The 16,915-nt window shown below is 38.6% G+C and overlaps 1 protein-coding gene across 1 annotated transcript; it reads right to left on the bottom strand.

Moving 5' to 3' along the window:
* Window positions 1-668: 668 nt before the first annotated feature.
* Window positions 669-16,599, bottom strand: LOC128626970 (zinc finger protein 883-like). The gene is given in 4 exon segments (XM_053662575.1): window positions 669-2,834; window positions 2,837-4,448; window positions 5,298-5,371; window positions 16,509-16,599. Coding segments are annotated over 4 exon segments (2,001 nt in total). The 5' UTR covers window positions 16,567-16,599; the 3' UTR covers window positions 669-2,577.
* Between the last annotated feature and the right edge of the window lie 316 nt (window positions 16,600-16,915).

The following is a 16,915-nucleotide window of genomic DNA, read 5'->3' as shown; positions in this document are numbered from 1 at the left end:
TGAAATGACATTGGAATCACATGAATATTTCCTTTTCAAAATACCTCAAATTCTGTCAACATATAATAGGATACATATCGAAAGCCCATCTCCTAGATGTTTGGATACACTAAAAGGTAATTATATTTTTCTAGTGCCCATAAATAAAGTTTTATTGAACAGCCACATTGACTTTTTAAAAATTATTGCTCAAGCAGTTTTCTGTCTTTTACAGACATCCCAGCCCACCCACCCCTTCCTGTGGTCCCCACATCTGTACCAGGTAATTGTCTATATTTTTAAACTTTGCATGATTCTCTATAGTAAGAATTCTGATTTAGAGCAATACCGGAAAACTAAGTATCTTTGATTAAGTATTTACTGTCAATTCTTGATATTTTGAAATTTTTTCAATCACATACTTTCCTAAATTTGTATATATCCTGACTGTGGGGGCATCTTTTCTCACAAGTTTGTCTGCCACAGATGCAAGTAAACATGACATGACATGATCTGCTTGGGGAAAAGAGGTGGCTGACCCGTCAAGAGGAAAGAGCCGTGAGCAATGGCCAGTTTCTCAGGGGAAAAAGGGGTCCAGCACCCTCCTTCAGGGGCTCTTATTGGGTTGTAATACACAGGAATACAGGGTGGCAAGGATCAAACAGTAGACATTTCAAAGAAATCTGAGGGCTTATTCTGAGTCAGTGTCTGTCAGGATTGGCAAGGATCAAACAGTAGACAACATTTCAAAGAAATCTGAGGGCTTATTCTGAGTCAGTGTCTGTCAGGATGAGAGTTTTTCAGAAACTTTGGGAGACACTCATTTTCTCTCAGACCCTTATCATATGAATGAAAGCACTCTTAGCAGAGCAGATTTCACAGGTTTTTAAGTAATTCTTTGTGGTAACAGATTTTCCCTCAAACATGCTTTGGCAAGGCAAAAAGCTGCACCCCTCCCAACAGGTATTCAGGCTTAAGGGGATTAGAGCCAGGACCCACTTCTCCCAGAGGACATGGGGACTCTGGCTACCTCACATAGCCAAAGGGCACGGGTCTATTGCTCCCTGTTTGTTGCAGCCCCCCAAGTCCTTCCATGATGGCCTTCCAAGTGATTGAGTCTGACTTAGGTCACTCCCTGTTGTGAGACTTACCTGTCATTGACTTCTGACCAAGTTTTAGGGGAAGGGAGAGGAAGCTGAGGGAGCATTTGCTACCAGAGACCACCTTTGTCTCCTGTGGCTCGAATTCCAGAGGGTGCTCGCTCATCCTTAGCCACGGGGCAGGGGGTTAGGGTAACAATTCCTAAAACCAGGAAGAGCGGTCCAGAACACTAGATAGCAACTTTCAGGCATAAATTCCATGGGTTCTTGTGAACTGCATATTTTGAAGCTGTTCATTCTTTGTGATGAACACATAATTCCATCGCAGTGTACATTCCCTGAGAGACAGTGTGGCTGTGATTTAGCTAAACTGTTTCTAAATCTTCTTTTTAAAGTTTTATCTAGTAGCAATTCTTCTTAACTTTTTAAAAAAGGTTTTACAGGCTGGAAAGCAGTTGTGCTGGAAGCATTAGATGGCTGGGGAAGGGCTTGGAACACAGGTGTGTACTGCAATCTGTACTAAAAGTTTTCTATTACAGTAATCCTGTTTTACATTTTGGTTCACTCTAGTCAACACTGAATGTGTTAGATGATATGTATTAATCTTCTTCCATCTGAAAATCCCATAATTCCCACCCCTTTCTTACTTAAACATTGTTATCATGATTTTGAAGAAAGTTTTTGTCAGTTAATCTTCATATTTGTACTAATCCTTCTTCAAGTTGGAGTGGGGGATGATGACACAATTTAGTATATGCTAAGATAAACTTAGTGCAAAATAAATAAATATGCTTTAGTTTAAAAAACAAGATTTTGCCCTGGCTGGTATAGCTCAGGGGATTGAGTACAGGCCTACAGACCAGAGTCCCATGTTCCATTCCCAGTCCGGGGTGCATGCCTGGGTTGCTGGTCTCCAGTAGGGGGCAGGCAAGAGGCAACCACACAATGAGTTTCTCTCCTTCTCTCTGAAAATAAATAACTAAATTCTTAAGCAAAACAAACAGCCAAGATTTCATTTAATTTTAGAGAGAAGGGAATGAAATATTAACATGGGAGAGATGTGTCAATCAGTTGCTCACCCCCCATGCCCCCAGCTGGGGACTGGACCCCAAACCAGGCAGGGGCACTGACTGCAGCTGAATAATGATAAAAGGTATTGTCAAGTTTTTCAAATTTTATTCTTTCTCTGTAGCATCAATTCTCCAATGTTGAGGAAGTACTGAGCACAGGTGAAAAGCTTTGACACATTTCCTACACTTGTAGTTCTTATCCTCCATGAAGTCTGTCATGTTAGTAAGGTAAGAGGACAGCCTAATGGCTTTACCACATAATATACATTATTTCCAGTATGAATATTCTGATGTTCAGAAAGGTGAGAGGACTGGCTAAGCCCCTTGCCAGATTCTCTACCTTTAGAAGGCTTCTCTCCACTATAAATTTGCTGATGTCTATTAAGATTTCAGGAACACCTAAAGGCTTTGCTACATTTACTGCATTTTCAAGTCTTCTCTCCCATTTTAAATCTCTGATGCCGATTAAGTTTTGAGGATGGGCTAAAAGCTTTATTACATTCTCTATATTTATAAGGCTTCTCTCCAGTATGAATTTTCTGACGTTGAGTAGGATTTAAGGATTTGCTAAAGGATTCACCACACTCTGTACGTATGATAGGCTTTCTTTCAGGATGACTTCTTTGATGTTGAATAAGGGTTGAGGAACACCCAAATGTTTTATTACATTCTCTACATTCATAAGGTTCTCTCCAGCATGAATTCTCTGGTGTTGATTAAGTTTTGAGGACTGGGAAAAGCCTTTACCACATTCTCTACATTTATAAGGCTTCTCTCCTGAATGAATTCTCTGATGTAGATAAAGTGATGAGTACCAGGCAAACTCTTTACCACATTCTGCACATTTATAAGGCTTCTCCCCAGTATGAACTCTCTGATGTTTATTAAGGATTGAGGACTCCGTAAAGGCTTTACCACATTCTGCACATTTATAAGGCTTCTCCCCCGAATGAATTCTCTGATGTTGATTAAGTTTTGAGGACCAGGCAAAGTGTTTACCACATTCACTACATTCATAAGGCTTTTCTCCTGAGTGACTTCTGTGATGTTGATAAAGTGATGAGCACCGGGCAAAGTTCTTACCACACTCTCTACATTTATAAGGCTTTTCCCCAGTATGAATTCTCTGATGTTGAATGAGTCCTGAGAACTGGCTAAAGGCTTTACCACATTCCCTACATTGATAAGGCTTCTCTCCAGTATGAATTTTCTGATGGTAAAAAAGGGCTGAGGACCGGCGAAAGGCTTTACCACATTCTTTACATTTATATGGCTTCTCTCCAGTATGAATTCTGTGATGGCATTTAAGTTTTGAAGACTGGTTAAAAGCTTTACCACACACTCTACATTGATAAAGCTTCTCACCAGTATGAATGCTCTCATGTCGTGTAAGGTCTGACAACCACATAAAGGCTTTATCACATTCTATACATTTATAGGGTCCTTCTCCTGTATGAATTTTCTCATGTCGTGTAAGGTATGATAACTTGCTAAAGGCTTTACCACATTCTCTACATTTATAAGGCTTTTCACCAGTATGAGTTTTCTGATGTTGAATAAGCCCTGAGGACTGGGTAAATGCTTTACCACATTCCCTACATTTATAAGGCCTTTCTCCCGTATGAATTTTCTCATGCCGCGTAAGGTATGATAATTTCCTAAAGACTTTACCACATTCTCTACATTTATAAGGCTTTTCCCCAGAATGAGTTTTCTGATGTTGAATAAGTCCTGAGGGCTGGCTAAAGGCTTTTCCACATTCTCTGCACTGGTAAGGTCTCTCCCCAGTATGAATTCTTTTCTCATGTGAAGTACAGCATGAATGCCCTTTAAACACTTTGCCACATGCTTTACATTTGGAAAACTTCTTTCCAGTATCAATTTTCTCATGTACAGTAAGACCTGAAGTTTGACTGAATGTTTTTCCACATTCTTTATATTCAGAATGGTTTTCTCCAGTCTGGCATTTCTCAAGATGTCTATTTTGATTGAGTATAAGACTGAAGACTTTGCTACACGGTTCACATTTGTAAGTGACTTCGCTGCTACCAACATTCCCTTGTTTAATGTGACTGCAGGACTGCTTCAAAGACTGGACACCATTACGCTGTTTGTTTGTTTTCTCCACGATAGGAATAACCTCATGTGTACTGTAATTTGATATTTTCTCAAAGAGTTTCTGGCCATTACAATGGTTGTGTGGCAGCTGAAGATTCTCCAGTTTGTAAGGATTAAACCCATGGTCAAATTTTTTCCAGTGTTCTTTACCTTGGTAACTTCTACCTTCATTACATGTACTCTGGTAATTAATGAGGACAGAAAGGCCATTAGTAACAGATTTAATTTCATTACACATGTACACTTATTCCCAAATAACTATTCTGTGGTATCTACTAAACAATGTTGGTTGTATGTACTGAAAAATGTGAGAGGTGTGACTACTCAGTTGAGCACTGTTTCACAAAGTGAAGCCTTTCCAGTCCTAGTCCCAATCAGGGAGCTGGCCTGGATCGTAGGTTCCATCTACTGAAAGGGTGTGTGCAAATCTCACCCATTTGAGGCTTCTCTCACAAAACAATGTTTAGCTTTCTCTTTTCCCCTCCCTTCTTTGCTCTCTAAAAATGAATCAAATTTTTTAAAAAAATCACTCACTCCCAAGTTTACAACATGATATATACTTAAACATGAAAACAACCCTTATTTCTCAAAAAAGATAATCATTCTTTAATAAAAAGACTGTGAAACTGATATTTAAATTGTCCATGTGCATTATATATCACTAAATTTTAGAACACACTAACTGTAAATTTAATCTAAATCTACAATTTAATCAATCAATTCAAATGATTATTCGTATCATGCATTATGTGAGTTCCTAAATGTCCTGACTGCCTTTGCAAGAATATATACACACAAGAAATTGGTTCTAGTCTTCCCTTTTGGACACACAATTACCTGTACTGTCACTGACTTAAAGTAGAATATTTCCCTAATGTGTACTATTTTTGACCCATAGAGGTAACAAGGATTTTCTCAAGGAATAATTGTGCTACGGTAGTTACGTTCCTTTTAACACCCCTTTTTCCCACCACACATGTTCCTATCAGGCTATCATTACATTATAAAAGGCACGCCTTCCGTTTCTTACCAGTATTACTTCAGAGAATAAATCTTCCATCCCCGGCTTTCTCAACAAGGCCTGATTGTCTTCAGATGAGACAACTGAAAGACACAAAATAAAAGTTTCACAGGTTTGACACTCTGGGGAGCATATAATGAACTTACCAGCAAGTTTAGACTGCATTCCTTTTCTGAGTACTACTAAAGAAAGTTAAATGTTCCAAGCAAGAAAAGGTATAATGAGAAATAGTCACATTAAAAAGTTTGTATTCTAGAAAAAAAATAAATTAATAAAAAATTCAGTATCTTCCTTGGTTGCTTGAAGACTGGTCACCATGATAAATGACACAGTAATTTATATGTGAATAAAGGTGTGAATACAAAAATGCGCAGTATTTAAATTAATGAAGGAAATACCTTTGCTTTCATTAAGAAACTGGTCTTGACTTCCGCCAAGATGGAGGCGTAGGTGGATACAGTGTGCCTTCTCACACAACCAAGTTTAAAGACAAGAAAGTTTTAGTAACAAAAAAAGGCAGCCAAAACACAGAATACTGAACTATACAGAAGTCCAACGACAACGAACCATTCTGCCAAACCGGTAAGAGGGGCAGAGCCAGCAGCAGAGCGGTCAGTAGTGGGGCAGGAAAGATCCCCCCACCCAGGTGTGCAGGCAGCCATGGGCGGATCCCAGGTGTGGGGTAGCAATGGGTGGAACCAGTGAGGGCACAAGGCAGCAGGCTGACAGCAGTCACACATTCGCACGCAGATAAATCAGCGAAGGAACGAGCAGTGAGACAGACAGCACAGGCCTCATCAGCGGGAAGCAGCAGAGGGGACCGCGATTGCCCTTCTTTGACCCTGCCCCCAAATACAGCATCACAAATCAGTGACCTGGGTGGACCTGCCCTGGTGAATACCTAAGGCTGTGCTCCTCATATGTAACAGGCGCCAACAGACCAAAATATGGCTCAAGAAGAACTCAAAGTCCCAGAGCCGATAACTCCAAGCGACCAAGAAATAGCCACATTTTTAGATGCACAGTTCAAAACACTGGTGATCAGAACGCTCACAGAACTCATTGATTTTAGTCACAAACTAGAGGAACAAATGAAGGCTAAACTAATTGAAATGAAGAGAAATGCATAGAAAACCAATAGTGATGGAAAAGAAACTGGCACTCAAATCAAGGGAGTGCACCAGAAGAAAGAAAAAATGACCAAACAGAAAAATATAAAAAAATGAGAATTCAAAAAAATGAGGAGAGGCTTAGAAACCTCCAGGACATCTTTAAACATTCCAACATCTGAATTATAGGGGTACCAGAAGGGGAAGAGGAAGAGCCATGAGTGGAAAACTTATTTGAACAAATAATAAAGGAGACCTTCCCCAATCTGGCAAAGAAAATAGACTTCCAGGAAATCCAGGAACCTCAGAGTCTCAAAGAAGTTGGACCCAAGAAGGAACACACCAAGGCACATCATAATTACATTACCCAAGATTACAATGAAGGAGAGAATCCTAGAAGCAGCAAGAGCTAAGGGGACAGTCACCTACAAAGCAGTTCCCATCAGACTGTCAGCAGATTTCTCAAAAGAGACCTTACAGGCAAGAAGGGGCTGGAAAGAAGTATTCCAAATCATGAAATCCAAAGACCTACATCCAAGACTGCTCTATCAAAGCTTTCATTTAGAATGGAAGAACAGATAAAGTGCTTCTCAGATAAGATCAAATTCAAGGAGTTCATCATCACCAAGTCCTTATTATATGAAATGTTAAAGGGACTTATCTAAGAAAAAGATAAAAAAGACGAACAGTGAAAGGACAGCAAACTCACAGCTATTAACAACCACACCTTAAATAAAAGCAAACTAAGAGGACAGCTAGATCAGGAGCAGAACCATAGAAATGAAGATCACATGGAGGGTTAGCAACAGGGAAAGTGGGAGGAGGAGAAGGGGGGAGAGGATACAGAAAATAATTAGCATAGACAGTAGGTAGAAAATAGATAGGGGGAGGGCAAGAACTGTAGGGGAAATATAGAATCTAAAGAACTTGGGACACGTGGTCATAAACTAAAAGGGGGAATGGTGGGGGAGGGGTGTGCAGGGTGGAGGGGAATGAACTGGGGAAATAGAACAACTGTAATGGCATAATCAATAAAATATATTAAAAAAAGAAAAAGAAAAAAAAAGAAACTGGTCTTAATAGTATGATTTTGTGCCTGATCACATGGAGACCTACATCCCTGTGATTACAGAGAAAGGCATGTAAAAAAAAGTAAGAATTGTCTGTTTCATTAAGGATGTAGCATGTCTTGACATAATTTCCTTTCCTTCCAGCAATATGAAACTGCTGATGAATTACTTCTTAGCTGAAATGTTTAGACTTGGAGCTCTGGTCTCCATTCTTTTCACTGATTTCCTGGCAACTCTATGTCTCCAGGTAATGACTCGCGTGGTTTATGTTACCTTTCATCATAATATATTAGATTGAAATGGAATTCTGACTCTTGATTGATTGCACCAGAACAGGAAGAAACCACAACCAGAGCTAGAGGTAATATTTTCAATTATGAAAGGTCATAGTTATATGGTCTATTTTGTGAAATAGTACTTGGTCATGCCATACTTGATCCTCTTCAACCAATTAAAAAAAGGAAAAACTAGTCAAAAGGTATAGGACCAGCCCAGATGTCAGCTTTGTGTTGGGATTCGGAACCCATTTTGGACGTGGCAAGACAACTGGCTTTGTCTTCATTTATGATACAATAAATTACATACAAACAAATATCCAAAACATAAAGTTATAAAAATGGCCTGTATGAGAAGAAAACAGAGATAGGTACACAAGAACACAACAAAAAAAGCCAGGGGGACTGCAATGGCTAACAAAATGAGGAAAGATTCTTCAGTGACTTTATCAGTAAGGACTATGCAAATTTGTCACAAGAGAATTAATAAACTAAACTTTTAAAAAACTTATCCCATGATCATACATTGGAATGATTAGTGTAAGCCATCAGTAATACCCCAGCTTATCCTAACATTTAAAGCATTACTTATCAAAATCCCAATGACACTTTTCCCAGAAATAGAATAGTCCATTCTGAAATGAAGATGGGGGCTGACTGGTGTAACTCAGTGGGTTGAGCATCATTCCTCAAAAAAGGTCGCCGATTCAATTCCAAGTCAGAGCAGATGCCTGGGTTGCAGGTCATCTCCCCTTTGGAAGCAGGACAGATGCAACCAACTGATGTGTCTCTCCCATATCCATATTTCTCTCCCTTTTCTCCTCCCTCAATCCCTTCTCCATAAAACTACATAAATAAAATATTTTTAGAAACATTTCAAGCTCTCTTATCAATAAAGTATATAAAAACCATTAAGGCAGACATCAATAATTAAGCACGGTGGATAAAAGAGCCTACATACAACTTCTCCTGTAAAAGCTCAGAGGAGCCTCAACACGGAGGCTGAATACAACCAAATAAGAAAAGGATATTCACATAATCAAAGACTGCTGAAAAAACTGGTGGTCCATGTGTGAAATAATGAGTGAAGTTGGACCCCTACATGAAATAATATACAAATAGTGAATAAGAATGGAGGAAAAATTTAGCATAAAACCAGTAACTGTTAATCTACTAAATGAAAAGGTATAAAAAACATTTTGACCTATTTGTTTCACTGTAACACCAAAAAAAAGGCAAACAAAGTAAACAGAGACAAAATGGCATTATACCAAATAGAAAAACTTCTGCACATTAAGGTTAATCATCAGTGGGTGAAAAATACAACCTGTGGAATGGAAGAAAATTAATGCAAAGCATTTATTTTCCAAATCTTTAGCATTCTGAATATATACAGTTGTCTTTAAAAAACATCATGATAAAAAAAGTAACACAATTTTAGAAATGACCCAAGGCATATGGTTAACTAATCTATAAGTTAGGTACAGATACTTTAAGTTGTGAGAGAGAGGCTGGTCCAATGGTAGTGGGTTTTCAGAACTCAACTCAAGTTAGTGTCAATAAGTTGTGAAAGAGAAACTGAACTAATACACACAGAATAACATAACTAGACCACTTTCTTATGCGATGTACCAAAACAGACTCAAAATGGATTAAAAATCAGAATGGAAGACCTGAAACTATGAAAACACTGGAATAAAGGATAGTCAATGATATGTGTTGTAGATCTTACCAATGTGTTTTTGTACACATTTAGGTATATATGTACATATAGCAATTAAGCAAAAATAAACAAATGACACTACAACTTGCTGTACAAGTTTTTGCACAGCAAAGGAAATCACCAACAAAACAAAGAAACAAATAACAAATCTACTAAAGCGGGAAAGTAATTCACCAATGATGCTAAATATCCAAAATATATAAAGAATTTACACAACATCGAAAAAAAATCAAACAATCTGATTAAAAAATGGTACATATCCTGAATAGATCTTTCTTCAAACAAGACAGAAAGATGGCCAGCCAGTACACATATGAAAGATGTTCAACATCATTCATCGTCAGAGAAATGCGACTTGGACCCACGATGAAATACCATCACACATGTAACAGGATGGCAATTACCAATAAATCAACAAATGAGCATCAGCAATGATACAAAGAAATGAGAAATCTCATGTAGCCACTACACAAAACAAGATGAAGGTTCCTCAGAGACTGACAAACAAGTACCACAAGGCACAGCAATTCCATTTCTGGGGAGTTACTCGAAGAATATGAGAATACAAATTCAAAGGAGTATATGCACACCCATACCAACTGCAGCATTCTTTACCATAGTGAAGATATACAACTGAAAAAAATCACCACTGCTATATTGGTAGTGTACAATTTGGAAGAAATTAAAACTGTTATTTTAGTTGACATGTAACATCAGAAAGTGATTATCTGATCACGTCCCCCTAACATGATGTGACTCCATATGCTTATATTCTATATTCAAAAAATACAACAGCAAACATAATGTGCAAGTTATTGAATATGAAGCAATCTTCCTGGTATATACATAACATTTTTCTTTCTTTTTTTAAATGCATATGTATTTATTTTTACAGAGAGGAGAAGGGAATAAGAAAGGGGAGAGAGGGAGAGAAACATTAATGCATAGCTGCCTCCCACACACACCCTGGGGACCCAGCCCCCAACCCAGGTATGTGCCCTGACTGGTAATCAAACCAGTGACCCTTGGGTTCACAGGCCAGTGCTCAATCCACTGAGCCACACCAGCTAGGGCCACATCACACTTTTTTAAGATACAGTCTTAAACATCGTGGTTTTCATTCTGTATTATTAAGACTGGAACTCCCATGTCTTAACTAAAACATTAAGGAAAAAAAATATGATACTCATCTGAGGGAAAAAGAGAATCCACAAGCTAAGAAAAAAATATTTGCTAAAGATGACATACACAGGAGTACGTGTAACATACAAAGATGTTTTTAAACTCACCAGTGACAAGAGAACAAACCTGACTAAAAAGGCTCAAACACCTTAAAAGAAAACACACTAAAACAGGTATATAGATAGAAAATTAGTACCTGAAAAGAATCTCCACTTCTTTGTCAGAAAAGAAATGCATATGAAAACTAAACAAGCAGTGCTGACAACAGCAAATGCTGCTATGGATGAGGAGCAACTAGAACTCTCATTCACTGATGGTGAAAATGTAAAATTGTATATTCCCTAGGGAAGAGAGTTTGGTGGTTGTAAGAAAACTAAACAAATACTTATTATATGATCCAGTAACTGTGCTCCTTACTATTTCACCAAAGAAAATGAACTTTGCTTGATAAGGATGGAACAATGTAAATTCATAAATATCACAAATGTACTATTCAGGTGGGGGGCACTGAGAAAGTGTGGGGGTTATGCATGTGTGAGTTCTTATTAACTTCTACACAATTTTGCTGCAAAGCCAAAACTGCTCTTTGAAAAAGTCATTCACAGACCTTCTTCTCTGATACATGTTTACTCAAGTCTCTGCGTCTTTCCTATGGTTCTTTAAGCATGTCCAAGAAACATATGTTTGCATTCTCTACTAAAACACACACACACTGTATGTATGTACATGTGTATATAAATATAAATACAAATATAAACATATATACATATCAATTCACAATTAAAATGACCAGTATAAAAAAAACCCAACAACTGAGAAACAACATTAAGTGTTTTCCAAAAATGTGGAGAAAATGGACCTTGTACATGACTGAATGAAAGATAAATTGGTACAAACAGTACCAGCAACAACTGGAATATCAAAAAATTGAAAATAGAATTGTTCTCTAACTGCACACTTCTGCTTCTGAGTATTTATTTCTCCAAAAAGAATTCAAACAAGGACTTGCAAGAGACACTGGCATACCTGTGTTGACCACAGTACAATTCACAAAATCCTATAATAGGTGGAAGCAACCCGATGTCTATAGAAAAATAAATAGATTAAAAAACGTAGTTTATACACACAAAGGAGTTGTATTCTGTCAAAAAATTGAAGAAGATCTTAACAGCACATGACGTTTTTGAGGACATTTTTTAAGTGAACCACCTGCGTCACGAAGAGACAGATACTATAGGATGCGTTGAGGTAAATAATCTAATGGGGTCTACCTCACAGGAAAAAAACAAAGGTAATTACTTGAGCATTGGTTTTAAGACAAATTAGAAAATGGTTGTTCCATGTACACTGAGACATTTCTGTCAGCTGGAAGCTGCAGGAGGTCAAATGGACAACAAAGGAAGTATACTTAATGTGAATGGACTATCCAGTAATAGATGGTTCGGATGCTAGATTTGAGGGGGCTTCTGGCAAACATGGAAGCATGGGTAAACAGCTTTGCTTCCTCACACAAGCAAAAGAAGGATAACAACCAATATACAACCAAAAAACAAAGAAAACTGCCAAAAAAATCGAACTGTACAAAAGCCTCACAACCAATGAGTTAAAGAAGAAGCATTAATCTGGACTGGTAGGAGTAGTGATGGACAGCCAGAGCTAAAACGACTTGTGGTAAGTTGGTGGCAGCACAGGGTGGGTGAGGTGGTGGCTGCCATAAGGGCACTCCCACATTCAAGTGCACATACACCAGGAAGAACAACTGGGGAGCCAGACACACCCTGAAATCTAGGGTCTAAGGCTGAAAAAGTAAGCTTGAATAACTCTGGCTGTCAAAACCTGTGGGGGCTTGCTGAGTCAGGAAAAACTGCCAGTCTTACAGTAGATTCTGTTGGAGGGGACAATGGGGTTCTAGAATGTACACAAACCCACACACCAGGGAATCAGCACCAGAAGGGCACACTCACTGTGTGGATAGCAGGGGAAGTGACTGAAAATGGGGAGACCCGACCAAGCATCATTGTTCCCTCTCTGACAGCTCCCCTGCACACAGTGCCACAATGCAATGAAGAGGGTTCCCCAAGCTACCTAATACCTCAGGCTCCACCGCTTAAATGTGACAGGTGCACAGACACAAAGTAATACGCCCAAATGAAGGAACAGATCCAAAATCCAGAAAAATAACTAAGCAACGAACAGACAGCCAACCTATCCCATGCAGACTACCAAACACAGCTAATCAGGATGTTCACAGAGATGAATGGGTATGGGTACAAAATAAAGGAGGAAGTGAAGCCTATACAAAGTGAAATAAGTAAAAAATACAGGGAACCAATGGTAAAGGGAAGCAAACTGGGCCCAATTCAACAATTTGGAACAAAAGGAAAGAAGAGATATTCAACCAGAACAGAAGAAAGAAACAAGCATTAAAAAAAAAATAAGGAGAGTCTCTGGAACCTGTGGGACAATTTAACCATTCCAATATCCAAATCATAGGGGTGCCAGAAAGACAAGAGGAAGAGCAAGAAATTGAAAACTTATTTGAAAAAATCATAAAAGAAAACTTTCCCAATCTAGAGAAGGAAATATACCTATAAGTCCATGAAGCTCACAGAGTCCCAAACAAGTTGGATCCAAAGAGGAGCACACCAAGAAACATCAAAATTAAGCTACCCAAGATGAACAATAACCAGAGAATCTTAAAAGCAGAAAGAGAAGAAAAGACAGTTACCTCCAAGGCATAAGCCTCGTGGCTGACTTCTCGAAAGAAACCTTAGAGGCAAGAAGGGGCTGGAAAGAAGTATTCAAAATTATGAAAACACAAAAATATATCCAAGATTAGTCAGTCCAGCAAAGCTATCATTTAGAATGGAAGGGCAGATACAGGACTTCTCAGATAACATCAAGTTCAAGGAGTTCATCATTACCAAGCCCTTAGGCTATGAAATGTTACAGGGATTTATCTAAGGAAAAGAAGATGATCAAAAATATGAACACTAGAGAGGGCAAGAATAGTATGGAAAATATAGAATCTAAAGAACTTGAGACATGTGGACATAAACTACAGGGGGGGAATGGTGGGGGGGATGTGCAGGGTGGAGGGTAATGAAGGGGAGGAAATAGGACAACTATAATAGCATAATCAAAACAATATATTTAAAAAAATATGCACAGTAAAATGACAACAAGCACAACTATCAACAACTAAGCCTAAAGAAAAACAAAAAGAAAAATGAACTAAGAAAACATCTAGAACAGGAGCACAATCACAGAAATGGAGTTCACTGGGAGGGTTATGAGTGGGGAAAGGGTGCGGGTACAATGGGGGAACAGGTACAGGAAATAAGAAGCATAAATGTTGGGTACAACACAGATTGAAAAAGCCAAAGAACTTATATGTATGACTAATGGACATGAACTAAGTGGAGAAATGATGGAGGGAAGTGGGGTACAGGTTGGAAGGAAGTAAAGGGAGCAGAAAAACAGTACAACTGTAATAGCATAATCAATAAAATATACTGAAAAATAGATGCTAGATTTGTGCTCACATGATTTTTCACAAAATTTAACAGAAAAGACTTCTAAAAGAAATATTATAAAACTTTTCAAAATTTATATTTAATTTAGGAATATTTTTATCTCACAGAAAGAGAATATAAATTCAGCCATGAACCGATATAACATTAACCCTATTACTGAAACTACACTGGACAAAACAAACGTTGACAATTAACGAAGCACACAAAGAAACAAGATATCATATTTTGCAATGTACATTGTGCCCTACTGTGCCTAAATTTTTGAGAGAAAACTAAAGATGTACATTATATCTGGGTAGCACCTCCAATAACTGATATTTCAGACTCTTGTGTTTTGTAATTAGTTGTTACATAAAATTTCCTATACCATAATATGTGAAGAAAAGGCTAAAATTTCTTTATAAAACAAAAAAAAACAAATAACTTAATATAAATAAATACAGAGCTGAATTTAACAATTAAAATAAAAGATACTCTTTTCCTCAAAGTTTGGGCAGAATATGTGGGTGCCCATTATACACAGGAGCTTGTTATACATGGCAAAATATGGTCAGTCATAAAAAACATAAGGTAAAAACCACACAAACAAGCACATAATTTTCATGGCAAATGACATATGGTGGATTCATATTTTCATTAAGTCCCACAATGTATTATGTGTACTGAGTGGAAAACTATCATTCACTTCTCTAATATATGGATAAAAACAAAAACATAACTCAATTTGGGAAATCTATCCTTGACAAGGGAACACCATGGAAAACCAGTGAGGATGGCAGCTGAATGAGATGGAGAGATGGACTTTTAAGAAAAACTCCAAGTCTTTTTCTTAAAGGGCTTGACACAGACTTATTGGGACTCACTCTCTCTGATCTCTAGCCTTGGGACAGCAGATTGAAAGGTGCTAGGGATTTTAGGGAGGGACTCAACTGTCTGCCTTCAGGGCTAAGGCTGGAGGAGCAGCTTGCCGCCACACAGAAGTCCTATCTCAGGCCATTATTCCCTTGCTGAGCCCTCCCCACCACAGAGATAGAAGGAAGATGCCATATCTGAGTCTCTGCCTACCTGCCTGGTGCTATAGCCCTGTCCTGGGGATTCCCTGAGACCTTGCCCCATTCAACTTGACAACCCACACAAGCCATGTCCAGTGCCTTTCCCACTCAAATGGCCCCTCTTGCATCATGGTGCAGACTCTCCCAAATCTTTCAAACACGCTGGATCTGGTCTCTGCATGCCCTGTAACTCTCACTCAGCAACCACATGCCAGAACGAGCCACAGTTGGCCTTGAATCACATCTTGCCCTCTCTGGGGACCCTACAAACCCAGCTAAATCAGGAGCCCTCTGCACATCACTCTGTAATGTGTGCCAGGTGATTGATCCAGGGCAAATCACAGGTGGTGGCAGACCTTGAACCTCCAGGGAGGACCCAGAGCCAGTAGACAGCTTAAGACCATGTTACACTCCAACCCTACCACTTCTATAAGCAACACACTCAAGGGCCAGAAGCAGTGAGCACCAAAGCACCACCAAACGATTTTAAAAATATGAACTGATATTATGCAACTCACTTCTTACCAAAGAATAGTGATGAAGAAATCAGGTAACAATAGAAACTGTCCTACATGGTGGGCAGTGTTGTCAAGTCGGCTATGGCAGTAACTTACTGAAGAACTTAAACAGGTAAATAAACACAGTAAAGTATTCTAACAGGAAGGAATTAAAACATACACTATAAACTTCTTATGTTATTTCATACTATGCAAGAGAACATTTTTAAAGTAAAACAAAAAATTAGATTGTCTCATTTTGGGTGGTGCATTTCGCTGAGATAAAATCACTGAGTAAGTCTAAGCTTGAAGCCTCCATAGTATTAGATTTTATAAACCAAAAACCATGACACCTGTCCCCAATGTTCTTGGGATTTCAGTACCAAATTCCAGAATTCAACCATTTCCTTTATAATCACCTTCCATGAGAGAAAAGCAAAAGTTAAAAAAGAAAAGTTTAACATACATTTCATAGCAATGTACACAGATATTCGTGAGTCCCAAAAGCAAAGTAACAGAAGCCAGAGCACAGCAGGTCTCACAAGTGAAGGAAAAGACTTTGCACCCAAGAGCTAACAGGATGAGAGAGGTCACCTGACATGTTGGAGACAAACTGGCCCTCTATGACAACAGCAGCGGTAAGCCTGGGCTTCTCAACATCCCGTCAACTGACCACACTTAAAGGTCTGGCTCCCCAAACCACACCTGAAAGTCTGGCTTCCTCTGTGACACTTGGGCATCTCACCTGTGTCACCTGCTTCCCCATCCCCACCTACCTGTGGGAATACTGTCAGATACTGTCTTCTCCGTGTTCGCAATCCAGCACTCCTTCATTTGCTCCAAAAAGGTGACCAGAACAGGCTTAGAGACAAACACACCTGTTTATACGAAAAAGAATTATTTTAGTCTTGAGGAAATTTTCCCATTCCACTTTCTTCTCAGGTAATTAAACTGGTAATATAAAATATTCTAAAGTGATTTTCCAAATAACGTTTTCAGTAGCAAGTTAATCATTCTAGGTCACATGTAAAGTTTTCAGACACTAAAAGTTCCTAATTCACATGGTTCATGAAGTCTTTTCTCTCTACACTGGATAACCTCCAATTTCTCCATTGAGAGCCAGAATCTGAAGGGCTCCCATACAAAGCAGAAGTCCCCCCAAAAATGTTAAACTAACAAAATG

The sequence above is a fragment of the Artibeus jamaicensis genome, unplaced genomic scaffold, assembly GCF_021234435.1.
Source record: "Artibeus jamaicensis isolate MK-2021 breed Jamaican fruit bat unplaced genomic scaffold, CSHL_Jam_final contig_2566, whole genome shotgun sequence".
Classification (NCBI taxonomy): domain Eukaryota; kingdom Metazoa; phylum Chordata; class Mammalia; order Chiroptera; family Phyllostomidae; genus Artibeus; species Artibeus jamaicensis.
The sequence above is the reverse complement of the archived record's forward strand: the minus strand, read 5'-3'. Positions and strand labels throughout refer to the sequence as shown.